This window comes from Sceloporus occidentalis, unplaced genomic scaffold, assembly GCF_023333645.1.
Source record: "Sceloporus occidentalis isolate IW3139 unplaced genomic scaffold, rSceOcc1.0.p SCAF_6, whole genome shotgun sequence".
Classification (NCBI taxonomy): Eukaryota; Metazoa; Chordata; class Lepidosauria; order Squamata; family Phrynosomatidae; genus Sceloporus; species Sceloporus occidentalis.
The window spans coordinates 46,899,546-46,926,652 of NW_028316986.1; the positions used below are offsets into that span (position 1 = coordinate 46,899,546).

The 27,107-nt window shown below is 36.9% G+C and overlaps 1 protein-coding gene across 3 annotated transcripts in view; it reads right to left on the reverse strand.

Annotated features, from left to right (window-relative positions):
- LOC149310706 (BRISC and BRCA1-A complex member 2) overlaps positions 1–27,107 on the reverse strand; it is a 165,281-nt gene that overhangs the window by 60,168 nt on the left and 78,006 nt on the right. For all 3 annotated transcript variants that reach the window (XM_089529561.1, XM_089529562.1, XM_089529563.1), the window contains 3 exons: positions 6,234–6,333; positions 3,885–3,955; positions 1,936–2,018 (listed from right to left, as the gene is read on the reverse strand). In XM_089529561.1, coding sequence (XP_089385687.1) covers positions 1,936–2,018; positions 3,885–3,955; positions 6,234–6,333 — 254 coding nt within the window. The remainder of the gene's footprint in view (positions 1–1,935; positions 2,019–3,884; positions 3,956–6,233; positions 6,334–27,107) is intronic.

Sequence of the window (27,107 nt, forward strand, 5' to 3'; positions counted from 1 at the left end):
CCATAGCCTGACAATCTCAAATATTGGAAAGTTTAAGCAACTTAAAATACTATATATAAATTATAGTAAATATAAACTAATATTTTTAATGCTTGTCTTTAAAAAATCCTTATTTGTAACAATATAGAACATCATCTTTAGGATATAGGCTAAGAATGAATGTTGTATCAAAACCTTAGGGTACCCAATGATATTGCTGAATTCAATCCATGTTATACTAGTAAAACAAAGATGTCATCTGACTATCCTACACATTTAGATTTATTTTTCATGTGAAGAAATATCTGGTAACTCCATGAGAAGTGCAAAACACATTTGCCCATACAGATGAACAAACCAGAGAACTGCTTTGTCATAGTCAACTGGAATCCACACTGAATTAGGTCTTCACTGATACTTGCTCATGTGAATCTACTTTGAACAACCAGAAATAGAAAACGTCACAATAATCTTGTTATTATAAATAATATTGTTGAGAGGAAGCTGGTAAAATAGTGTCTCAGAATGACATACAAATTGACAGAAAAAAATATTGCAAAATGTTGTAAGCCAGCCAGGGAAAGAGGAAACCAACATCAGAAAAATCTGGAAGAGCTGTCAGGTTGTGTCACTGATACAAAAGGAAACAGCAGTGTGGGATAAGGGGATGACAAACAGGGTGGTGAAAACTAGAAACAGGTCAACTTCAATATGGGAACCAAGCTGTCTGTAAGATATATAATATTTGCCTGTTCTTTTCATTAGAACAGGAGAATTACTAAATTTCTCAGTAAAATCAGTATATAGAGAGATCTTGTAGCACCTTTGAGACTAACTAAAGAAAGAAGTTGGCAGCATGAGTCTTAAGTCTATGAAAACTCATGCTGCCAACTTTTTTCTTTAGTTATTATTATTATTATTATTATTATTATTATTATTATTATTTATTCCATTTATATACCACCATTCCTGCGATCATGGCGGTGTACAGCAAGTACAAAATACAAAAAGTACCCAATCAAAACCCCCCATATTACTACTATTAGTCTCAAAGGTCCTACAAGATCTCTCTACCTACCTATTCTACACACTAACACAGCTATATCTTGGAATTCTCAGTAAAAGTTTGCTTCTGCTTAGTCTAGCACTCTCTTTCACTATGTAGTACAGTAAAACCAGGATATAAATACCATCTCAGCTCAGTGCTACTCTACATCCTTGTCATACAGGTAGTTGAAGACATGAGGTGCTGAATATTGTCTTCCCTTCACATTAGCAGTCAAAGAGTGGAACAAACCACCTGAAAAGGACAGACTGGGGCTGCTCTGGAGCCGATTGCTCTGGAGCCATGGCAACCACATGCTTCAGCCCCAATCCAGGTGTGATGGGAGTGTGCAGTGTGCTCCTAAGCCACTCAGAAGGTGTCTTAACTTGCTGGTCTGTTCCAGCCCTAAGAGAAAATTTCTGAATATTAAGTACAGATAAGAAAGGCCTCATTCAGTGATTCCCTCTCTACACCACTGTTCTGATTCTGAAGGCTGATTATACTAAGCAGTAGAAAAAAAATGAGTAACAGAACAAAATTTAACGGGCATTGTGGGAGAGCACCTGATCAGTACAGCATGCTAAATGTCTACTGACAGATGGACAGTTAAGAATACCCCAATCTGTTCCCCTGTCTGTGACCTTTAAGGAAGTTTCTTTTGTATCTTAGAGAAGTTTTTTAAACAAATGAGCAAAACAAATGGATGTTACTGATCTGCATAATTCACTACTACCTTTTTTTAGATGGCAGGTGGAATTTGCAACTGTAAGGACAGCATAAAAAATACATAATCATGGAATAAAAACAGATAAAACCTTTATAATCTTCCTGTAATTGGTTTATACCCTTTCAAATGTTTTTTTAAACTTCAAGTGGCTAGACATTTCTGCCCAAGGCGAATGACTACTCACTGTGAACAAGGAAGCAAAAATCTTTCCACATCAGCAACAAGGTGAGCTTTGTAAAACCTTCAGCATCATATTCTACCACACCGCTATTTAAAAAAAAAGTATCTGTTATTAATATTGAAGCATATAATTGGATTATATGAGGAACAGAGATCACATAGCATGTTCCATGCCTTCTGGTGAGTGCACATCTTTATGTAGCAGATCATCACAGTACATGATATTTTGATTTCTTTCTTTTCCCACTTTTTTTTTTGTCCCAGAAGAGGAAACTGGAAGCTATGCATGTAAGGTATCAAGCAGGTGCATCCAATAAGACAGCCATTAGTCTCTCCCATTTTTGGATCTCACAGCCTTGCTCTTCCCCTCCTGCACAGGCTCTTTAAAGCTCTATGAAAGGTCCCTCCCACACAGACAGGTCTTTTTGATTGAATGCATTAGAGGTTATTTGTTTAATATTTATACTTGTTTTGCTACCAGTAAATACCCACAGAGGCTTAAAGAAAAGGATAATAATATACCGAAGAATAAACATACAGTCTACAGAACAAATGGAAAACAAATAATCAAATGCAGCAATTAAAGCCATTAAAAACACCAGTAGAATTAAAACTTAATAAGCTGTCTGAACATCAGTGTGGAGATGTGGTTTGAGTGTTGGACTACAACTCCAGGAGTTGGAGGTTTAAATACTTGTTCAACCATGGAAACCTACTGGGTGACCTTGCACAAGTGACACTCCTTCAGCCTTAGAGATTTAAAATGGCAAATCTCTCCTAAGTAAATCCTGCCAGGCAAAAACCCTCAATATGTTGCCTTCTGGTTGATGTAAGTTGGAAGCATTATGAAGGCACACAATCCACAGACTGGAGCAAAAATGTAACATTTTCTCTAACTGTGATGTGTGCTGGTAGAGAAGTAGTTCAACTTTCTCAAGGTGGGGTATGCAATTTTAGTTCTTTTTCATTTTCTGCATCTTCTATGTTCCTCTAAAACCTGCTCCAGAGGGGTGAGGGATCTTCTGGAACTCCATAGAGTATACTGCATGGGGTTTTTCCCTGGTATAGGAGTTGGGCAAAGATCAGGTGTCTTGTGTCTACAAGGGGAAATGCTTTCTGCTAGTGTAAAGCCACCACTGACCATTTTGAATTTCTGTTTGAAAGACATCCAAGGTCCAGAACACACTGCAGAAATAATCCAGTTTGAGATTGCTTTATCTGCCCTGGCTCAATGTTAGGGAATTCTGAGAACTGTAGTTCTGTGATACATTTAGCCTTCACTGACAGGAGAACTATGGTGCCACAATAAACTACATTTCCTAGGATTCCCAAGCACAGAGCCAGTTAAAGCAATAGCAAACTAGATTATTTCTACAGTGTATTTTAGACCCAAGAGGAAGCCTAATGAATCTCATCAGGGCAGGTTTTATTCTAGAGTTGTATTATCTGTTCCATGTCAATGCAGGACAGGGACGTAGCCAGGATTTTGGGAAGGTGGGGGAGGTCCAGACTAAGTGCCACCATTATATTGGGGCTTGGGTGCAGCGGCGTGGCAGCACACACCATTTATCGTATCTAATGGCAGGGGGGAGGACCCCCACCCCCCCTCTTGGCTACGTTCCTGGTCAGGATGTGTGTGTGATTTTTTCCAATTCTCCCTTTGCCATGACCTCCTCACTGTACCACCTTCTTCAGGTGGTACAGAAAAAGGTAGAACTGGTGAAAATTACCTCTTGCCCTTCTATCAGCAGGTCTATTACCCTGGTGTCGTTGTTAAGCAAGCAATGCAATGAAAAAACTAACAAGGTCTGTAATTCTAAACATCCACACTTTGAACAACCTGTACTGAAAACCAGATGTACTGTCAGTAAATACAAGATTAGGTAGCTGGCTAGCGTATAAAAGCAACTTATTTTGGTTTCATTCCATTAAAAGTGAGGCATAAATACTTACGTTCCAAAATGACTAAGAAAGGCTGCAATATATTCTCTTCTCTTATGGTAACCCTGAATAACATACTGCACCTATATCAGAAATTAAGGGGGGAAACCCAGTGAAGATATAATAAAGATGAATGACAGTACTAACGCCTTCTTTTTAAAATATTTTACTAGAAATTGCTTCTTACTCTCTGTTTATAACATAGGCCACACATTTTCTGTGCGTACAGTTTAGGAAAATGGGATTGTAGCACACTAATTTTACATACATAAGCAACAAAAGATTAGTAGGTGTGTAAACATTTTCATGTAAAAATTGCTTATCAACAGATATACTACAGATATTTAAGACGTCACCGATTTGGTTGCTTTTACAACAGAATAACATACTAGCTTCGGGGATTTCACATATGTGAACTGTGTTAACTAGATACTAAAGATAATCCATCCAAAATAACCTGAAAGAGAAGCTGGAGGGTTACACAACTTTTTCAAATACATAAAAGAGGAAATTTTATACTTATCCTCCTTTGCTGAAATTTGATTTGCCAATAATGAAGTGCTAACGCTAGAAAAATGCCAACTGGAAGGCATGCACAATGCCACAAAACACTGAGTTATAGAAGCACTTGAGAGATGTTCTTTGCATGTGCTCTGGACCAGGGTGCCACTCATCTAATTCTCCATTATTATATGAGAATGGGAACTTTCTACAACCTCTTACAGGCTGAAAGAAAATTAAGTGTACATATTGTTTATATTGGCTGTGTTAATGTTGGATTGCCTTGGCTGGCAAACAGCTGTGCTAAATTACCTGAAATAAGCATGATACAATCAGTGCTAAGAGCTATGTTACACCCTCTCAAAATAAAATAATTCTATTTATAAAATTGGATGTATTTCAGTTTATACAGAAATTGTTATTTTGAATGCTTTAAGTGGGATCTAAAATGTTACTCTGGGAATAGAAAAAAATAGGTAAGCTGGTATTTTTTTAAAAGTTAAAAACAGCATTGTGTACTTGGAAACCATATAAAAAAAGATAACTTCAATAGACAGCCACAACACAAACAGAACTAAAGATAGATTCCAGAAAAATGACAGAAATGCATTCGAAAGAATGTTTCATAAAATTGTAATTTCTAGGTTTCCTTTAAACAAGAATGGCTTCAATTAGAAAAAAGCACGAATCTGGAGTATTCGATAACCAGATCGCTGAAAGCTTTGACCTAATATTACTATTTTAAAGGCTGTGAGGCTGCAATCCCAAAGACTGCACAGTGTTTTCAGATACCTCTTCTGTTAGAAAAGAATCAACAAAAACTAACTCTTGAAGGTTAGAAGGGTGCACCAAGGCCATTATATCAACATTAAGCCTGACGGATTGCCTTCAGGTAGCACTGCAACTTTGCCATTTATATGTGGCACCCTTGGGTCCTAGTCTAAAAATCAGTCTTCTAAGAAACTTCAAATGTATTCATGCACAGCCTCTTTCTTCTCTCAGTCATTTGAAACACAACAACTTTGCAATAAACAGCAAAAAGGTCAGATGCTTGAGTTTTTCCTAATGAAAATACTTTACTCGTTTTGGTATGATTATAGAGAAGAATCCGAAAAGAACATAGCTTTTACTTAACTATAGAATGTCAAGATAAACATCAGTGTAGCTGAAAATTAGAGAGATACTGCAACTTGATGATTTCTGCATGCTTAGACTACAACTCCCTCAAGTCCAAACCATTGACAATGTTAATTGAGGCATATGGAAACTGCAGTTCACCATTTTTAGACCAAGTTTCCTACTGCTGCTCTACACAAACAAGTTTATCCTGAATGCTATATTTTAATTATTTATTTTTGTAATAATCTCTTCAGCAAAAAGAGGATTTCAGGATATTTTAAATAGAGTACTTTGCGCAGGTGCCAGCATTTATTACAGCCTGACACCACCATTTTTTTAAAAAAAGAGGAAAGAATACAACCGATTCCATAGGTTGCTATTAAAAGCATATAGCAGAATATCCTACCTTCCTGTTAAATGCAATAGTTGACAGGGATGCAAACAGGTATTTTAGGTGTAATGCAGTCACAAGCATACTCAGGGGAAAGGTGACCCTTTTGTCTCTTTTCAAGAACAGAGCCTCCACTTCACAATATCACAAACTGCTTTTGAAATATCTTCCACTTTGGAAAGACCCACAACATTGTGAAGTGATGCTCAAGAAAAACAAGCTTGATGTTCTGCTTGGTAGTCAGGCCGTACAGTTTATTTATAATCAATACACAAATTTAGCTCTAAAGGACTTGTATTGATAACACTGTTATAGGTAAAAAGCTAGTTCTGTTCTGTTTACTGTATTACCTTGTTGGTTAACAGCTGGCATACTTGGGGCACATAATCAATGAGGCAGCCACCACCTGGAAAAGCAGGGATATGAAGGGCAGAAGATCCTCCAAGTGCACTAGAAAGATACATTTATTTAATATTAGATAACGATTCTATGATTCACATAACACTTTATCCTTTTGCAAATTTATTAAGAATGCTGACTCCCCAAAATATATATAAATATGTTATTAGATACAAGTTTTTCCTGTTCTCTTTTAATGAAATGGTGGTAGGCCATTGCAGTAATACGCACGTATCATTCTTCTTAGAAAATGAAGGAAGGAAGGAGTTGGAACTCTGAGGGATAATGGGGAAAATGCAATTTTCTTCCCACAAGTCTCCTATAATGGTAGGACAGCTTTCTCTAATTAATGCCCTCAAATTATTTTGAACTACAACCCCCACAATCTCTGATTGCTGGCCATGCTGACTGTGGCTGATGGAACATAGCTCAAGCAAGATGTTGGGGAAGACTGATAGGGCATAAGGTGTTCATTGTTCTTTCAAGTGTAGAGGCTCCCACCCAGTTAAGATTTCACTTGGGAACTATATTACACAATTAAATTTTGCTTATATACCAACATGTACAAAAGACCAGTATTCTCAGTTTCCTCCATTACCACCACCACCCCGCCCTCATCCTTTTGTTTCTCTCTCCAATAGCAGCTTCTTAGTCAGCTTAGAATATCAGGGTAGCACTTTTCGAAATATGAGGCACATCTTTCTAAGGGCATGAGACCAGTTGCCAATGAAACAATTGCTTCTTCTTTATCTTCACCACTATGTCTCTTTCCCAAAACAGTAGACAGAGTTCCAGCCCCTCCTAAGCAGTAAATACCATGCACATTGTTAATTATTTTTTCTTGAGTGCCTATAATAACTAGGCATCACAGATAAAACAAAATAAAAGACATCGGCCTTGCACTCAAGCTTACAATAGAAAAGCAGGAACAGATGGTTGCTGTAGCCAGCTTATTCACTCAAACAACCACTGACATGAGCAGTGTATCAGTGGAGAGGACTCATAGAGGGTCACTTCTCTTCCAGATTAACTATGGATGTTCACCTATTCATGTGGTTAAGCTTTTTTAAATAAAGTTGGCTGTCCTCTGAAGAGCATGACAACTAAGACTGTGGAACAAAAGGCTTCTAATAGTCTACATCATTGCTGCTTTTTCTGTCAGAACTAAAGTTGAAAGCATTCTCTAGCAGGTCCAGAGGCCATGTCCCACTAGCTAACACAACAATAATAAGCACCAGTTCTCTGGTAAAGGTACAAGGATTCAAGAAGATTATGTATATAATAAGCAGATAACCCATAGATCCCATGAAAACATTCAAGAAGATAGCTGCTATGCAAAATCTGATAAGCTATTGTTTCTTTTAAGTATGACATGGCTCGTGTTATGATAAATGAACTCAGTGGTAGCTTAAGTGGCTTTGACACAAGTCGTTCAAAATACATATGTGCATGAGGCTCATTGGCAACCTTTTGCTATTTGCAGATAAGGCTATAATTTTGAGGAAGAGCTCAGTAGTACAGCACATGCTTTGCATACAAAAACTTCGCAGGCTCATTCTATGGCAACTTTAGGCAGGATTGGTAAAGACCATGGTCTAAAACCCCACAGTTGCATGGAACAATGTTTTAACTCCATGTAAGGGAACTTACTTTGTTTGCATTACTAGTCCAAAGCAGGGTGAAGTCAAATTACTAGGCTGGTAAGCCGCTGCAAGAGAATGGTGGAAATGGGCAGAATCCTTGAGCCTGAAGGATCCCACCTATTTTTGACATCCTCTAGCACAGGCAGTCAGGAAATACTAACTTTGCTTTCTTGGAAATGGAATAATTAGGTTAATTTTCATTTAAATACACAACTTTTTTATTTTTGTTCCATGCAAGGAATTGAGCCAGCATTTGCAAACAGAGTCTGCCACAGGAAACCCCACACAGATGTATACAATTACCTGCAAGCATGACTATTTCCATGTAAAGGTACTAGCAGTTGAGTGACTTGAGTTTAGAAGTATTGATAATAATATATACTCTATATACTAAAATGAGAGATATGATAATAGATATTTTGTGTATTTGTAAACCATATAGTTGAAAGCTTGTTTGGATCTAAAATTTTAAACAAAGATTTGCTTGTAAATAAGAAACATTTTGTATTTATTTAATTTAATGCAATTTAGTTATTATAATGTAGCTGACCATCAGTATATTTCATAAATGAGTAATACTAAGTCATATGTCATTCCCTGTGTCTGAACCAAATTGCTGCCTGAAATAATAAAAAAGAAGAAAAGCCACATGTATTACTTCCCCAGGTATTGTAAGCTTTTGATCTCCATCTATGTTTCTTATTTCCCCTTCCTTCTATTAGTAATCACTTTCTTTTACCTTCTGCCATTAAAAAAAGTAGATTCATCATTTTTATACATTCCCCATTTGACATAGAACATGTAGGAAACCACATCAAAAAAGAGAATGTGACCACATATGCTGTCTTGAGACTTTTAAGTTCTAAATCTGCAGTAAGTTTATTAGTTTCAGACTCATTTGTCCATATCCTATTGTGCATAAGAAGACTTTTGCCCTTTTATCTCTCAAAACAAGAGCATTTTGGTTCTGTCATTGTTACTAAGCAGTCAGTGCAAGTCAATAGTTTGTAAATTTTGTCACAATTAGGTTCCAAACCAAACACAAACACACAATTCAAGCCCCTCTAATCACTGGAAATTAAAGCCAGAGGCAATCTATGGCTGTGGGTAGGTAGGTATCCCATACCCTTTGTTCACCTGAAAAGAATAATAGCACTAACCAAGAGAGATAGGACATGGCTCTAGAAAACTCTGCTGACAGAAATGCAGCTGCAGCATATAAAGTGTTATGAAAGGAAATGAGGAGGAAGTGGCCATGTTCTAGCAGAGTTTCTTCTAGAGGAAGAAACTCTGCTAGAACATGGCCACTTAGCCCGAAAAACCCACAAATAACTATGGATGCCGGCCATGAAAGCCTTCGACTTCACAAATGAGAAGGAATTTATACTTTCCCTATGCACTTTAAAAGAAAATCAACACCTCACTAGAAGAACTGTTTTTCACATATGATTATATGATTTCTTTAGCACCCTTCCCATCAGTTAGCAAATGCCAGACAAATGTGCATGCCTGCTCTTTGGATCTATAATTACATAGATTCAACACACTGATTACAACTAGATAGGAAATGGGTCAAGAGTCCCATATACAGCCTCTTCATTCTTTGAAGGAATTATGGGACACAAATATAAAAATAAATAAATGGAATAATTCATTCTGGTTGGATATCCCATTAATAGAGAAAAAGAACCTGTAGTCTCCCCAGCCAGGAGGAAAGAATGCAACAGATTGCAGCTAAGGACTAGAAGAATATGTTCGGCTTGGGCTCTGTGATGTATATAACAGGAGACTCTTTGATCTTCATCACCTGCACTTGTTCTACTTTGGATTCAGTATTGCTACTATTCTCTTTCAACACATCAATCTGTAAAGAAGGTCATTACCTTAAGATAATAAAAGCACCTAAAATCTCTAGCTTTCGTCTTTTCTGGACATACTACTAAAAAGGAATGAAAGCATATGGTGGTTCAAGAATATAGGGTAAGAAAAGGCTCTACAATAATTTACAGTAGTTGAAGGGGGTAGGGTACAAAAGTAAAGAAGAATGTTTCCATATATCCCTTTGTCATTTGCCATCTGCCCACCACTAATGTCTTGGTTCCTGGTTGCGTTTTTCAGTAATTACCATGGAGATTTGCTAAGCTTAAACCATTAACTCTAGGCAAAGCAAAATTGTTTGAAACAAACAAGCAAGCAAACAAAGAATTGAAAAAAATTCTGATGTTGAGCACTAAACATATATTTAATAGTAACTACCTTGATTTAGGATAGCAGCCTAAAAAAACCAGAGACCCATGTCTGAAGCAAAATATCTTAAGTCAAATAACAGTTTCCAAAAACAAATACCAGCTTCATAGTTTCTTCTGTTCTGCAGAACAGAAATGAATAGCAAGGTAACCACATAATTAAAGATAATATGGCTCATAAATTGAATGATTTCAGTTCTATATTGAAGACAAAGAGATGACTTCAACAAATCTTTGGCTTTGTCAAGAAAAGTGTAAGTCATAACAATTTTGATGCTTCTCACATAGAAAAATTTATATGTTCCAAAAGTTGAGGTGAAGAAAACAAATTATACCAGAAAACTTTATGACTTGCACATTATCCCAAGGAGACACTTTGGCACACTAAACATATGTTGTCCCAGACGACGACTTCGGTTACTTAACAGGTGACACATCCTAGGAGGCAACTATTTTTTTAACGTGTTAACATCCAGTTTTCAAAGTTAGCTAAAAATAATTCAGAATTTATAGTTGGACATTGCTTTATATGACCAGACAGCCAGTGGGGGATCTACTAATCAGATACAAAATAGTGGCTGAGGGGGCAGAGTGCAGTATGTCTCTCAAACTGGCATATATTTAAGTTACAGGAGTTTCTGACATAACACTCGAAAACTGACCAGAAGAGCTAAATAAAGATCAAGTCAAAAGCAATTGATGAATAATTCTCTTTTTTTACATTTAAGGTTCATTGCAAACCAGTGTGGTGGTGTGGTTTGGGTGCTGGAGTTGGGACTCTGGGACACCAGATATCAAATCCCTGTTCAGCCATGGAAACCCACTGGGTGACCTTGGGTAAGTCACAAACTCTCAACCTTAGAGTAAGGTAATGGGCAAAGTTCTTCTGAATAAATCTTGCCAAAAACATCTATGATAGGGTTGTCATATAAGTGAGAATTGACTTGAAGGCACATAATAACAACAGTTATATGACTAAATGATAGACAGAGACTTTTGTATTTACTGTAAAAGCAAGACATATGGAATGGTAAGGAAAATTCTGTCTTATAATACAAAAACAAAATTTGATTTTGTAGTAGAGTGGAATTATGTTATTATTAAACTTACTTAAATAGCCTTAAGATGCAAGTGTTTAATCTGGCTTTACTCTAGTCTTCTGATTACTGCTGAGTAATAAATATGGAGTTTGCAGAAACATACCCACTTTTCTTTGATTGGTTCTTTAAGAGAAAACCTTGATGAAAAAAACTAAATATTATAGGGATAAAGATATAAAGGGCAGAGTACAGGACAGTACTTCCAATCTAAGATAGCCTCTACAAGAAACTTCTATGAACTCACGTCCACATAGTTTACCCAAGTTTTCACAGAAATTGTGCAAGGATAAAGATGGCAAATCTGGTTTCTTGGTGGCTTTTGTTATCACTAACACCTCTCAACTCTGGCCAGTAAAGCAAGATTTAATGACGTCCCATCAGCAATCCTAGAGGTATATAATAAGCGGGTGTACACCTGCAGAGAATGGAAGGTGGAAACAGTACAACATGTCCTTTCTGAATGTCCCTTTTGTAAAGATGAGTGAGCGAGACTGATTTGTCCACAGTTAAAAGAATACTCAGGAAAACTCTGGGACTGATGGTTAAAACAACTTTTATTTGACAACGATAAAAGGGTTACAGAGGAAGTGGCATCTCGTGTCAGAGATAAACACCCATAAAACCATCATACAAAACTCACAACATTATAGATTCCACCCCCAGAAAAGGGAGGGTTTGAAAATTAGTTTACAGAGAAAGGAGAAGTTGACTAGATTACGAGGGAGTGGGCCTTTACTGTAAGGTTGATTATGGTTTTGATTTTTACAAATATATGGTAGAGTTTTATACAAAATACCTGAAATTTTGTATATAATTTTATCATTAAATATACAATATGTGTTATATTTATAATATTAATCTGTTTTCATCCTTTTTACTTGCCTGATGATTTGTCAATTGTAATAAAGGTGATTTGATTTGATTTATGCCCTTCAAAAGGGAATAAAAGAAGCCTTCACTTTATGCAAACACAGTACAGGATGAGTATAGCAATATCTTTTCTGGCATCTCAGGTGGAGGCGACAGCCAGGAGCACTTGTCATCAACTTCGGTTGATCTGCCAGCTGTGGCCTTTCCTGGACCAGGGAGACCTTGAAGCATTGGTACATGCTCTGGTAACCTCTCGTCTTGATTTCTGCAACGCGCTCTACATGGGGCTAACCTTGTGACAAATTCGGAACCTTCAGCTGATTCAAAATATGGTAGCCAGATTGGTCACTGGTACTCTGAGGACTGACTATATAACATCTGTAGTGCCATCCAGTACAAAGTGTTGGTTATTACCTTTAAATCCCTACATGGCTTGGGCCCAGGTTACCTGCGGGAACACCTCTCCCCATATAGTCTACTCTGCGCTCTCAGAACATCTGGGAAGCTCTTATTACAGACACAAAAAACTAGATTAACATCTTATTCAGGCCATTTTCTACACCATACAAGAAGACGACAATTAAAAGCTTCTGAGCTTATTTGATTGGGGCTTCTTGTTTTGCACTGGTTACATTCTGTTTGAATTGAGGAAAGAGAGTTATACTGTATTCATATTTCCCATGAGATTATGAAAAACTGCCCAGAATTCCAGGAGGCAGCTATCACATTATACTGGGACTTTTTTCCTCCTTTCATGAAATAGTTTATTCCCATTAGCAACTTAACTTAACACATTATTAGTTCATATATTTTATGAGATTTCCAAGCCCTTGGGTGTATGGCAGAGATAAGAAAAGTTGCTTGGGTTATGGTCTTGTAAGCTTTAAACTCGTATTATATTGTATATGAAAAACAAATAATGAGGATCAATAATTGCATGATAACTGTGTCAGAGGTAGATCCAATTCCATCTGCATGCTCCTTCCGTCGAGAGGAGGGATCCACTGCTTTTGTCTCCATTCTTGGCAAAGTAATACATCTGTCCACTTAAGATGAATGCGCTGCATAGTCAATATTTGATACAGAATATTTTGGAAAAGGTGTGGGAAACATGATACCTATTCCCAAAGGCTTGAAGCTTTCTGCAAGAGTTGGAATGAACCTAGCATAGTCTTGTAAGACACCTACATATGCAGCCAGGGAGTTTAGCTAGCTATATCAAAGTGTGTAAACAGGGACTGAAGCACTGTACAGAGCGCCCACGGTATACGTGGTTTTAACCTTATGCAGAAGGTTAAGCCGCTGTAAAATGAATGGCGTGCGCACTGAATGCAGGAATGTTCCCCCATTGAAACTAATGGGGTTTGAGCTTATGCGTTTTTCCCCACATATGGCGAAGGCCCACTGAATTTCCAACTTTATAGTAAGATTTGTTCCATTTTTTTTTCTTTCATAAGCTTCTTCCCCTCCCCCCCCCCCAAGTGAAACCCAAGGGAACTCAGCATTTTAATGCTGAGATTGCATCATATCTATACCAATACAACAGCAACAGCTTGGCAAGTGCACCAAAGCAAGCCAAAAGGCTATACTGCCTCTGCAGAAATTTTGCAAATATGTTACGGTATTAGCCTTGCACTGCATTATGCATTATGCTAGTTTCCCTCTTATGTTAATGCTGTTCTAGGTGCAGTATTGAGTAGGTGAAAGTTACAAAAGAGGTTCATTCTTCTGATACTTAAGTACATGACTTTGCTCTTCTGATGAAAGAGATATCAATTAAATCTGATTAATACAGTAGTTGATGGTAATGAATGCAAACAGTCTCCTTCCTTAAAGCATCAGGGACCATAGAGTAATGCACTTGACCTTTAAAAGGGAGTAATAATAATAATAATATGTGCCCTGCATTAGTTTGGCTGAAACAACTGATGTGGTGGAGTAATAGCTATGTTATCTGAGTAGAAGGATCATGCAAATTTTGAAACATTCCATATGAAATGCTACACATTTCAGCTAAATTTCAGAACATTAACCTCACTTTGGATGAGTTTGTGTATTACAAATGGTTTCCACTAATAACATGATTGGGTGAACTTCTTCAAATTACATACACTCTTCTTGGTTACCTGAAGAGCCCCAAATGTAAAAGGAAGACTTAGGTCCAAAACACACTGCAGAAATAATCCAGTTTGAGACTATTTAATTGCCCTGGCTCAATACTAGGAAATCATGAGAACTGTAGTTTTGTGAGACATTTAGCCTTCTCTGTCAGAGAGCTCTGGTGCCACAATAAACTACAATTCCCAGGATTCCCTACACTGAGTCAGGGCAGTTAAAGCAATCTCAAACTGGATTATTTATGCAGTGTCTTTTGGGCCATAGTGATCTTTCACAATGTCTGGTTCTTTAGTCACATTATTCTATATGGGCAACCTGTGAATAACATAGCTAGGTGGGTGTCTTTGACCATCACAGACACTGCAAGATGACTATTGCCAAAATATACAGAACCCACTCCATCTAGTGATATATAGACTTCAAAAACAAGACCACTTAGAGATCTTATTATACTAAAGCTCATGTATGTTAAATATCAAAAACAGGTTGTACAGAGTATCTTGTAGTCTGGATTCTTCATTCATCTAAAGTATTTAAAATATTTCTAAAATAAACAGAATAAATCTGGGCCCTGTCATCTGGGAAAATCTGTGTATGGCTATGACATCTCCTTCATTTTAATCATTGTTGTGAAAAAGTGCCTGGCATTTTTCATGTCTCTATGATTTATGTAGTAGAACATATTTTTGAGAGAAAACATGAAACACTGGAGACTATGTAATGAGAGAGGACAAACTACAGATGAGATCAAAAGAACCAAAAAATGAAAATGAAGTTCAAAAAATAAACGGAATACATTACTCACCGGACCAGAAACCAATAGTAAATGCTAGTCTGCTAGATACTATATGGTATGCCAGCAAACTATAAAATTAACAGGGCAAACTGGAGACAGGAGACGTATACCACAGCATTTACAATAATGACTCCTGCAATCTAGACTGATGGGAAGAATGTGCTCCCTTTGCCTATTCTTGCCTAAAAGAATGCTAACCAATAAACACACCTTTAAGGGAAACAATCACATGCCATGTGGATAAGAAAAAGAGCAAAAAAGAAAGTTGAAGGATAGGGATAATTTTGCCTTCCCCAACCTGGTGCCTTCCAGAACTTCCACTATATTCCACTATACAGGTTGGTTGCTGGGAACCCCAGATCAGACCATGTAACACCTACGCTTTCTGTAACTTCCAGTGACTATGGATGGCATCTCTCCTTTGAATGCCCGCCTTGGGGTGGTAATGGACTGGATGAGGGAAAATCGACTCAAGTTGAATATAGGTAAGATGGAGGTACTTGCTATAGGAAACCCGAACCCGGGATTGGAATTATGTCAGCCAGTTCTGGATGGGGTCACACTTCCTCTGAAGGACTTTGTTCACAGCTTGGGGGTGCTCCATCACTCGTTGCTTCAGCTGACAGCTCAGGTGGATGCGACAGTCAGGAGCACCTGTTATGAGCTTCGGTTGATATGTCAGCTGCGCCCTTTCCTGGAGCCAGGAGACCTTGAAACAGTAGTACACACACTGGTAACCTCTCGATTACTCCTACCCCTGTGCTAAGTTTGGAAACTTCAGCTGGTACAAAACATGGCAGCCACATTAATCACAAGTACTTCTTGGAACGATCACATAACACCGGTTCTGAAGTCCCTTCACTGGCTGCCAATTAGTTTCCGGGCAAGGTACAAGGTGTTGGTGATTACCTTTAAAGCCCTACATGGCCTGGGTCCAGAATACTTAAAGGAACACCTTCTTCTGTACTGTCCATCCCCCATATTAAGGTCCTCTGGGAAGAATTTACTTCAGCCAAAAAAATTCAGGCTAACTTCAGTTACCCAGAGGGCCTTCTCCACCGCTGCTCTGAAGTTATGGAATGATCTGCAGGAGGAGATCTGTCACATTTCCACTCTTACAGCATTTAAGAAGGCCCTTATGACGGATCTCTTCCAGCAGGCCTTCCAACCTAGTTTCCTCTTCCTGAATACGAATATGACTCGATCGTGATCAATGTCTCTATCCGCCCAATTTTTATCCTATAGTATTTTAGTGTTTATCCTATATCGTAGTTTTATAATTGAAATGGAGGGTTGGGAAGGAATTAATTTTGAATTTTATTGTATTTTTAATGTATTTTTACTGTTGTAACCTGCCCGGATTCTTCATGATTGGGCAGGCTATAAATAAATCTATTATTATTATTATTATTATTATTATTATTATTATTATTATTATCATCCTAAAAGCTCTTCACTGGCTGTCAGTCAGCTTCCATGCATGATACAAAGTGTTAATTATTACCAATAAAGCCGTACATGGATTGGGTTCAGCGTACCTGCGGGAGCGTCTCTTCCCATATAATCCACCCCGCACTCTTAGGTCCTCTGGGAGAAATCTTCTGCAGCCGAAGAAGACCTGGTTTACAACAACTTCCCAGAGGACCTTCTCATCAGCCGCTCCAAAACTGTGGAATGGACTGCCGGATGAGATCCGTCAGATTGATACTCTTGAAGTCTTTAAAAAGGCAGTTAAGATGTGGCAGGCCTTCCCCAATTGATTCCAACAACGAATTAGACTGCTCCTCTGTTTATAGCAACTCTACTATAAAGACTCTACCTGACTTTATAATTTTTAATTCAAATTGGAATTTTAATCCAAATTTGTTTTTAAACTTAATAATTTGTTGTCTCTTGTTGGGAATGGGAATTGTGATTTTATGACTTTGTATAAGTAATTGTTATTTGCTTATTTTTTGAAACCCGTCTTGATCCGAAAGGGAGAGGCGGGCTAAAAATATATTATTATTATTATTATTATTATTATTATTATTATATTATATCCAGCTATAAAAGCCAATGAGGACAATGAGATTTGTAGTGCAATAAACCCAGGAACCTGGACAAGGCAAGCTATACACTGTATGCCCTTATAATGTGACCCTAATGGCCAATTTCACCAAATAAACATTTTGTGGAGGATGTATGCCTGTATGATGAGGTGGCAGAATATTCCTCAATATTGTGCCGAGGCTCTCAGGCTCCAAACTCCTTCAAAAAAATTGGGCATGAGTAAGGTAAATAACTTGCTAGGGTAAGGTGAGTGAAAAAAATACTCAGGGAGAGAAGGTGGTATGGAAGGAAAATGGAAGGAAGAGACTCATTTCCACAGCTGCCATAAATGTTTCTAATCTCATCAAAGCTGAGACTTCCTTACAAATTCCTCAGATGGTCTTTGACCAAGTAGGAATCTTCAAGTATGTTTCCATTTTTGATTTTGGCAAAATTCAGGGGCAACTTAGAAATAAATTCCAACTTGTTGAAAATCTTTGGCTTAACTATTTTTTTCCTCAGATATTGTGCCAGAACACGATCTTTGAAGTTTACCTCTAATTTCACTTAGATATATACTTCAGAGACAACTCTTTGCAGAATTCTTACATTTGTTTACAATACGCTTTTGATTCAACTGTTAGTTTTACTATCTTTTTGCTTTCCAATATGTTTGGCTATTACAGCCAACAGTACTAGCTACTTATGTGATAGGCTGACATTTCCCTTAGGGAAAAAAAAGTAAAATCAAAATTATAAACTTTTATTCCTAAGGCCACAAAGTCTGTTTTATGCCATCTGCAAATACAGTTGAAAAAGAACTGAGGTCTAGAGCCCTCATTAATTTGCTACTGTTAATTATTCCACAAAGATAAAGATGGTGAAATGGCAGAATAGCTTCCAAAGACACAGATGCAAAGAAAATTTGTAACTATTCTTATTGAATTTCTTAAAGTACTTCTTTGTTATACTGCCAAGAATATTATTGGTACTATTAAATAACAGTGTTTCAAGAAACCCCATTTCACAAACCATAAGGTTACTTAACAGTATCTTAAGCAGAGACTACTGGGACCTTTAATAGCACCAATAAAATATCTGGCAGTATAACAAAGACAATATACTAAGAATATTTTCATGTGCCATTTTTCTTCTCCTTCCTGATAATTAGATGTGTGAAAACAGGTGAATTCCTCCCCCCCCCCTTTTTTTTAAGAAAAGGGGCATCTAAGAAATGTCATTAATCAAAGCAGACCAAATGAAAATTAAGGGCACAGGTGTACTTTCCACATTTATTTTCAACCTCAGTGGCCCAGATGAGATGTTGCATTACAGTGTATGTTAGATATTTAGCACTTTGTAGGTTGATATTGATGTTTCAGTCAAATATCTCAGTCTGCAGGTTAAATACTAACATATTGTGGTGTGCACTGAACCTTTTTATTCTCCTCTTAAAAGAGGTAAGTAGTGCTTGAATGTGAAATAAAGTTAGGTGGTGAACATTCACACAATGTTCTTTCTACAATTTAAACATGTGGATCACACCCATCCAACCATCTGTCCAATTCTTTTTTTTTTTCTTTTTGGTTTAAACCCTATTTTTGTTTAAAATCAGTACATACTGTAACAGAGTTAGTGATCTAACAATGGTCAGAATCCATAGAAGACTCCAGCAAAGTGAGAACTTAGGTCTCATCTCACAACCCATATCTCAGGTCTCCCCCCCCCCCCCCCATGCTCCAGAAACATACCTGCCGTTATACAACTAACACACTATGTAGTTATACAACTAACACACTATGTAGTTATACAACTAACACACTATGCAATGATATCACAGAAATGCAATAGTATCAGATTAATGTAGATGGCATATTGGTATTTTGTTACTTTTATTATATATTTAGATCCCCCCTCATTTTGTTGAAGCCTTTATTGAAAGATATTCCCCTCCCATGAAAAGCAAAGAAATAATTCAAATAAGGGGGCAAGGAAAAGATATCTATCAGAACATGACACATTCTTATCGATACACACATACAAAAGTATTCGAGGTTGGAGGAGGAGTGTTTTAGGAGAGAACAAGAATGTGTTAGTGAAGAGCAGGGAGAAAAGAAAAGACATTTAGCCAGAGTTGGGGGGGGGGGGGGGAGAGACAGGAAGAGAAGGAGAAAAAGGATGAGAAAGAGTTAATGCTGGACTCCAGCAATTACAGAAAAGCCTTGACTACAAGTTACCTGCTAGATTTATTTGATGTTTGGCAAAATCTTCCTTTCTTGATCTTCTACTTGTGTGTAGAAGGAGGGAGAAGAGAACATCTTGAATTAATATGTGTCCTTTTCCCACCTCAATCCTTCAAACAAACTATTCAGAAATAGCTACCATATATACTCGACTATAAGTTGACCTCATGTATACTGTAAGTTGAAGGCAGGTTTTGGGACCAGAATTATGGATTTTGATATGACCAATGGATAGGTCAAGGGTAAAATTGAAGGGGCATGCAACAAAGGATCTAAATGATGAAAAAATGGAAAATGATTCCAAAGAACCTACAAAATTCTGGAAGGCATAACTGTTTGTGCTCACTCTAAATGCTGGATGAATGAGAGTTGGGGGGGAGGGAGTTGTTGCTTCCAGGACATATTACACTCTTGCCTACCGGCAGGGGAAAGTTCCCTTTTCTATGAGCTGAAGTACAGTATTTACATTGACCGGTGGATAGGTCAACCTAGGTTTTTGGGGTCAATTTTTTGACTAAAATTTCTAGACTTATACATGAGCATATACAGTAATCAGTATCCTTTTTGCAATCAGAATGTTTCCAAATAATTCATCCAATTTTGTGGTTAGAACCTGGATTTTTCTACCTCAGTGGGAAAGAACTGTGTGTTGTTATTATTACATCAGGAAAATTCTGAAAAGCCTTTCTGGGTGAACATGTATCATGGATTTACCACAGAGTTTGCTTCATTTGAGGTCAAAACATAGGTGCTGCTAAATCTAAAATAATGTTGCCATGCTACACAATGAGATTAATTCATCTTGGTAACAGACATAAACACAAACACTTCTTATGGGCTTATGGATGCTGAGCTGTCTGACTATAACAGGAGTTCTTTCAAATACCACACTAATTTTAGCATTGCTTTATTTACCTGAATTTGTATTGTTTTTCTGAAAGAGATGCTGCTCATTTCCTGTTTCGCTTTCCAAAAAGAATTATGCAGATAATTGAAAATCAAGAGAAACAGGACTTAGAAGTGCTGTAAATTTTTAAGTATTAAAAGTGGTGGCACAAACACAACAGGAGGGTTTCACAAACAACACAAATAAAAAATAGGAGGGAGCAACAGACAATGCACTCAACTCTGATATATCAAAGAATAATATGTCCATGGAATAAAACTACCACTTTAATATGTGTGTAATAATAAATCGTTTATATACAGACTCATAATATCTAATGGGGAGTAGTTTATCTCTAAAAGAGAGTTTTTTGGGGAAATTTGTGAAAAAGCGGTATCCTGGAGAGTGAAATCTGGAGTCTATACTAAGCTGAGATATATAGCTCACCACAAATGAGGAAGATATCTCAAAACAGTTTAAAAAAACCAACAACTTAGGAGGTAGTTGTCTTTCTGCTACCATTGGGATTAAGTTACTTTTTCCACTGCCAGTGTTATTTAGTTATTTTTCTACCAACATAGCTTTCAATTCACTTTCAACAGATTTTACTATTAGCATGAACTTCCTGCCAGCTTCCACTAACAGAAACCTTTCTACTGCAACAGAGTTTGTCAGGACCTGTATATAGACCCAATTTGGGATGCACTGATCTCTATAAAACCTTGTATGTGTATTTGGGGTTTTGAGAATCACAATTATGTAGTTACTGTATATAAACAATTTATTATCACTCACATGTTAAAGTGGTAGCTTTATTCCATGGACATATTATTCCTTTGATATATCACAGTGCATTGTCTGTTGCTCCCTCCCATTTTTTCTTTAAAATGGTAGCAGCCAGTGCTGCAACAATACAATTCACTAGGTTCCCAAGCACGCTTTTAACAACTACTCTTATTCTATGGCTGAAAAATACAATATTCAACACATTCCTAAAAGGAAACCTTGATTTTGTCATTTATATCAGGGACACAATTTTAGTATGCCATTATATTTAATGGGACGTGAACATCCACAGATCTTGGTATCCGCAGGGGGTTATTGAAACCAAACCCCTGCAGTTAACAAGGGCCCACTGTAGAATAAACTCATTGAATTAGTGGAATTTACCTAACTGTTGACTTATGAAGTATCACTGATTTGATGGGTTCACTCTATTTCAGATTAATTATTGGATTTCAGCCTTTGTATTCTGTCACAGTTGTCACTACCACTGTCCTACTATAGCCCCCCAAAAAACCTTTTTGACATAACCTCCAGATGGCTTTGCTTTAACCCTAGCTTTCAGGGGAAGCAGATACTGAATGTGTGTAGTACCTAGTATTTTATATAAATAGCAGATAGTGACAGAGTAGGTAGTGGGTACAGGTCCATTTCTTACAGTGAGGCAAATTGTTCTAATCACGTTACTCAGATACTGAACCTACCTATTTGATTTGTTTGTGCGGAAGTGTTGAGTTCTATTCATTAGGATTTATTCATCCTACGTAGATTTCAACAGTTGCCTTCCGTACTTTTGTTAATACTTGAAAGCCACTGCTCAGAGAACAGGGAAGTAATTGTCAGGTAAAGAGACCATCTGAGCACAACATTAAGGGGCTGGGATTTTTAAAGCCCCTCCTCCCCTCCCCCCATATATCCTAATCCCCTATAATTTGTTGGAATAGTAACGAGCTCTATACTTGAGTCATTATAGGGTTAATGACAATTATAGGGTTAATGGAGAGCTACTGAGAATACAGATGACCTTCAGCTATATATGTATAGCTCTAACCAATTTTTGAGCCTTAGCTGTGAATCTCTCTCCCTCTTTTACTCACTCGATTCTCAGCCTTCTTTTCTGTTGTATTATATTTGTGTTATTTGCCTTAATATAGTTTGTATTATTTGCTATTTGTTATTGTGCTTGCCATTATTACTATGGTTTATTTTGTAACCTTTGTATATATTGATTTTGTATACTTTTGTTATATACATTGTTTGTTTCCCTTTTAAACAAATATAGATAATGCTTATTTAGAGTACCCTTTGTTTTTTGGTCTTTCCAAATCCATTGTTTCAACATAATTGCTGCTATGAATTTTACTCTCAATGCTTAATGCTCCATTTCATGAGCCAAATTTATATGCTATCTATATGACTTTAGATTCACCAGTAAAAGACGTTTATCTCACCAAAATATTGCAAGGGTACATGTGTCTTCAAGTCACCTGTTGACTTATGGCAACCCCATAAATTTCATAGGGTTTTCATGGGAAAGAAAACTACAGGGAAAATAATTCTTAGTGACTGTGTCATATAATTATGAAGGCACGGAAGTTCCCAATTAGGGCAACAAATTCCATGAGTCATCTGACCCATCTAAATTGTTCAGCACTTGGTAATCATTTTTGTAGCAAATATAGGTCAGTGTGTTCACATACTTCCTTTAACTATATTTGTTGATCTCCTTTTGTTCTAGTTTAGAGTATGTTGAGGAGTGTCACACTGTGTTCATTCTCTTTGGATTTACTTCTTTTTGTTCTTACAGAATTCAGATGACTGTTCCTGTACTATTTACTTATCACTCTATTTCTAAAAAAGTAGTGATGCTAAGGCCCTGAACAGACTGGTTATAAAAAAAGCAGAGTGTCCTACCATACTGTAATGTATTTTTTCTGCTGGGGATAGGAAATAGGTACCTTGTTTTCCCAAGTATCCATGCTTAACATCCATCAGTTCTTTGACCTTACCCAGGTAACCTAAATAGTACTGAATTTCAGACTTTTAGAACTTTATGTGTATTTTCAGATTAATTTTGCTGTATTTTTAATCCTATAATAATAAGCAATGCTGAAGATTTCAATGAGTGAAAGAATGCATCTGATGGTAGTGGTGTATGTATTCTGTTACTGTGGTAACTGGTGTGCCAAACTCATTTTATTTTCATGGGAACAAACAGTTTGATCTTTTTGTTACCACCCACACTGTGATAGAGTTCAATGGGTAATCTATTTACCTTTCATCAAAGCAACTCCCTGTTTTTAATTATCTGTCTTTGAGATGATAGGACTTGTTAATATTTGTAAAGCCTATTGTTTCAACATGTTCTATATGTAGTGTATAGAAGGCACTTAATTTGATACTTTCTACACAGTCTATTTTTGGCTTAAGCTAAACATTTCCTGGTTAACCTGAGGTGCACATTCTTGGCTGTAGATATTTCAATGGGTTTCATTTTTCAATGTAACGTTTGTTTCACTGGAAACTACAGTGGTACCTCGGGATACGAAATACCCAGGTTACGAAATTTTCAGGATACGAAAAAATCCCATTGGAAAACATTGTTCCGGGTTACGAAAGTTTTTTCGGGTTACGAAAAAACTTTTGGTGCTTTTCGGCGCGATTTCACACGGAATCGCGGCTTTTCCCCATTAGCGCCTATGGGAATTCGGCTTGCGAAAGCCTTTCGGGTTACGAAATTGACAGCGGAACGAATTAATTTCGTAACCCGAGGCACCACTGTAATTGATTTCATTGGGAATGATATAATCATCTGCTTTGTTGATTGAAGCCAGCATGTCTAAAAAGTGCTTAACATTAGGTGAAACACTTTCAGAGTCCTAGATTTGAAGATATATTACTTATATGCTGCTATATTGCTGCTATATATTCCTACAAATATTTTATTAATGTTAAAATATCTATTCACTAACTTCATATGTAAAACACTTTGCAAAACATACAACAGTCCAAGCAAGGCAAACATTTGAACAATTTAAACTGTTCAGTATAAAAACAGATGGCTTAAAAACACAATCTGTTTTGAAATGCCAAAGGTCATCTTAAAAATATGTGCCCTGCATTATTTTTAAAAATGTAATGTACCTCACTGGTCTAATCTGCACTGCTGAAATAATGTAGTTTGACATCTCTTTAATTGTGATGGCTCAAGGATTTATAGGTTTGTGAGCCTTTTCTGTCAGTGCTCGGATGCCACAAGCTATAAATCCCAGAATTCCATAGCAGTGAGCCATGGCAGTTAAAGTGGTGTCAAACTGCAATATTTCTGCTGTGCAGATTAGACCTGTGAATTGATTTCAAAGGCCAAATTAAAAGTATCAGTTGGTTGTTTTTCTTTTAAAGTAAGAATACACCTATTTCTTCTAAAATAAATTTATGGGGAGCATTAGTGAGAACTTTTGCAAGTAGTATATATTTAACATTGCTTTCCTAAGCCTGATTTTATGTAAACAAATCAACAGTCTGTTCTTCTGATACCATGTCTAGGTCTAATAGAATCTTTTGTGATTATGCCTATCATGCATTGATCACCAAATGTATTACATAAATCTCATAAATGTATAATTCCCCCATGTCACCATCCTCTTCTGTCTACAACCTGAAACATATCAACTAATTTTAGTCTCTACTTACTTGTAGCAGTAATGTATTGTTTTATAACTGTGTTGTTTGAGAGAGTTGTACATTTTTGTTAACCTGGTCCTAGACTGCTAAATGACTGGGATGTAGTAAGTTTTAAATAGAAGGTTAATCGAATGTTAGGAACAAATGTAGGATTTGATTTTTCTAGTGGCCAGTTTTGCAGCTCTGTGAAAAGTTTTCTTCTGTCATTGAAAAATTAACAGCAGGAATTTCCCCCTGTACTATTGTGAGAACATGTAGTTATTGTAAAACCTATTTACCTTCAGTATGGTGATGTACATATTTTGAGTTCATGACACAGCATTTTTATGTTAAAGTGAAATAATATGCATACATTTATTCACTTTTCAAGCTGTGGATGGTTGAATCTGTGTATAAAGAATCCATGGATACAGAGGGCCAACTGTAGTTGGGACTAACAACTGAGTTTAGGCCAAAGAACTTTTAAGGCAATAGGAATTAACTCACCAAATAGCCTTCCATGGCAGTAGTGCATTGTAAAAGCAATCAAAATTTTGTATAAAGGATTAAATTATCTTGATTAATGTATGATTTTACCAGACCACAAGCAACATGAATACTAGCATTATTCTAATTACTCTTCCAAATAATATTACAGAAAAATAGAGAGCAAATAAAAATTCAATCGGAAAAGGACACTTCGACTTTGAGAATATATTTATTTGGGAAGGATTTTTTTAAAAAAAACATATTAATGTCAAGGAAAGAGAGGAAAAATCAAGAATGAAAAGGAGAGAGGAATTCTTCCAAAGGGAATGGTGCAGATGAATGCTTGAATGATTTTCACATTGATAGCAAAGAGAAGAACAAAGGGGCATAAAGTTAAAAACTAGACAAAAGGCAGTCAGCCACAGGCAGATCTTTTCTTTTTATTTTTTGCATACAGAACTAAACATATGGAACAGACACTACCAAAAGCAGCACAAGGGAACAATTAACATAAACAGTTTTGAAAATAACTTGGAAAAATATCAGGAGGGGAAAATACTGTGGGATACATCTGCTTATGTAGAAGAGGGCAGGGCCCAAGACACATTTCTCCTGGTCTGCCTGTGTCCTTGTGTGACCTGTTTTTTATTTGTATGCCTTCACTGGGTATATGGGCTATTCAAGGTCAGAACAGCAGTGGAGTAGCATAGCTCCCTCCAGCAATGTAAGAGCTTGACATTGCTGAGCCTCACAGAAGAGCAGAGACCTTCTCCTGGCTAAAAAGCACATGTCTCAAAGCAGAATTGTTTTGCTCTATTTATACAAGTTTTGTTCCCAAGCACCCTGATGTTATTTCTTTCTCTGATTCTAACAAGTTCTGTTCATTAAATATGGTAATAATTAGTTACTACAAAAGGAGCTTAAAGTGTCTAAGCTTTGCATCCTTCTGATGATGATACATACAGTAGATGGCATTTAGCACCTAGAGGCAACAGAACGGATCACTGCTTTGGGGTTACAGGCAACTATATAAAAGCAAACATTTCATTTGACACATTATGTTAAAAAACACAATTGTACAAGGAACAATAAGACATCCCAATGACAAACTAAGCCTACATATCCAAAATCTTTGGCACTGCCCCATTTACCCAGACATAATGGTAAATTAGAAGGGAAATAGGGAGTGGGTGGGTGGAAAAAAGGAATCCAGCAACACCTGTAAGACCGACTGGTTTATTTCAGCATGAGCATTTGTGGACCTTCTTCAGAGCCACTAATGGAATAGGTATAAAAGCACAGATCTATTGGCAGTTACAGGCTGTGAGGGTGAGATCAGAGTGTGAAAGTATACAGAAAGATGCAAATTCTAACCCCAGCTAGTAAAATGATCAGAGTGTTGTGTGATACACATCTGTCAAGCAGCTGATCTGTTAATCCTGGTGTATAAAAGCAATCAATCTAGAAGTCAAAATTAAAATTAAAATATTTTGCTGTTGTTTTTTTAGGTGTTGCTATTTCTAATATTTCTAAATCTGTGACCATTTATCCCCTTGCATAGAAACTGTCCCATCTATCTAATGGAGAGTGCACAGATGCATTGCTAACAGACAATGGCATAGACACTGGAGGATTTGCAAATAAATGAAAAGATGTGGGTGATGAAGAAGACTACAGTCCAAAACACACTGCAGAAATAATCCTTTCCAAGACTGCTTTGAATGCCCTGGCTAGGGAATCCTGGGAGTTGTAGTTTACTGTGGCATCAGAGCTTTTTAACAGAGAAAGCTAAATGTCTCAAAAAACTACAGTCCTCAGAATTCCCTAATATTGAGCCAGGGCAATTAAAGCTGTCTGAAACTGGATTATTTCTGAAGTGTGTTTGTCTTGGAAGAGCAGCTATGAAGGAATGAGACACAATTCCTAACAGTAAAGGTCTATCATTAAATACTAGTCA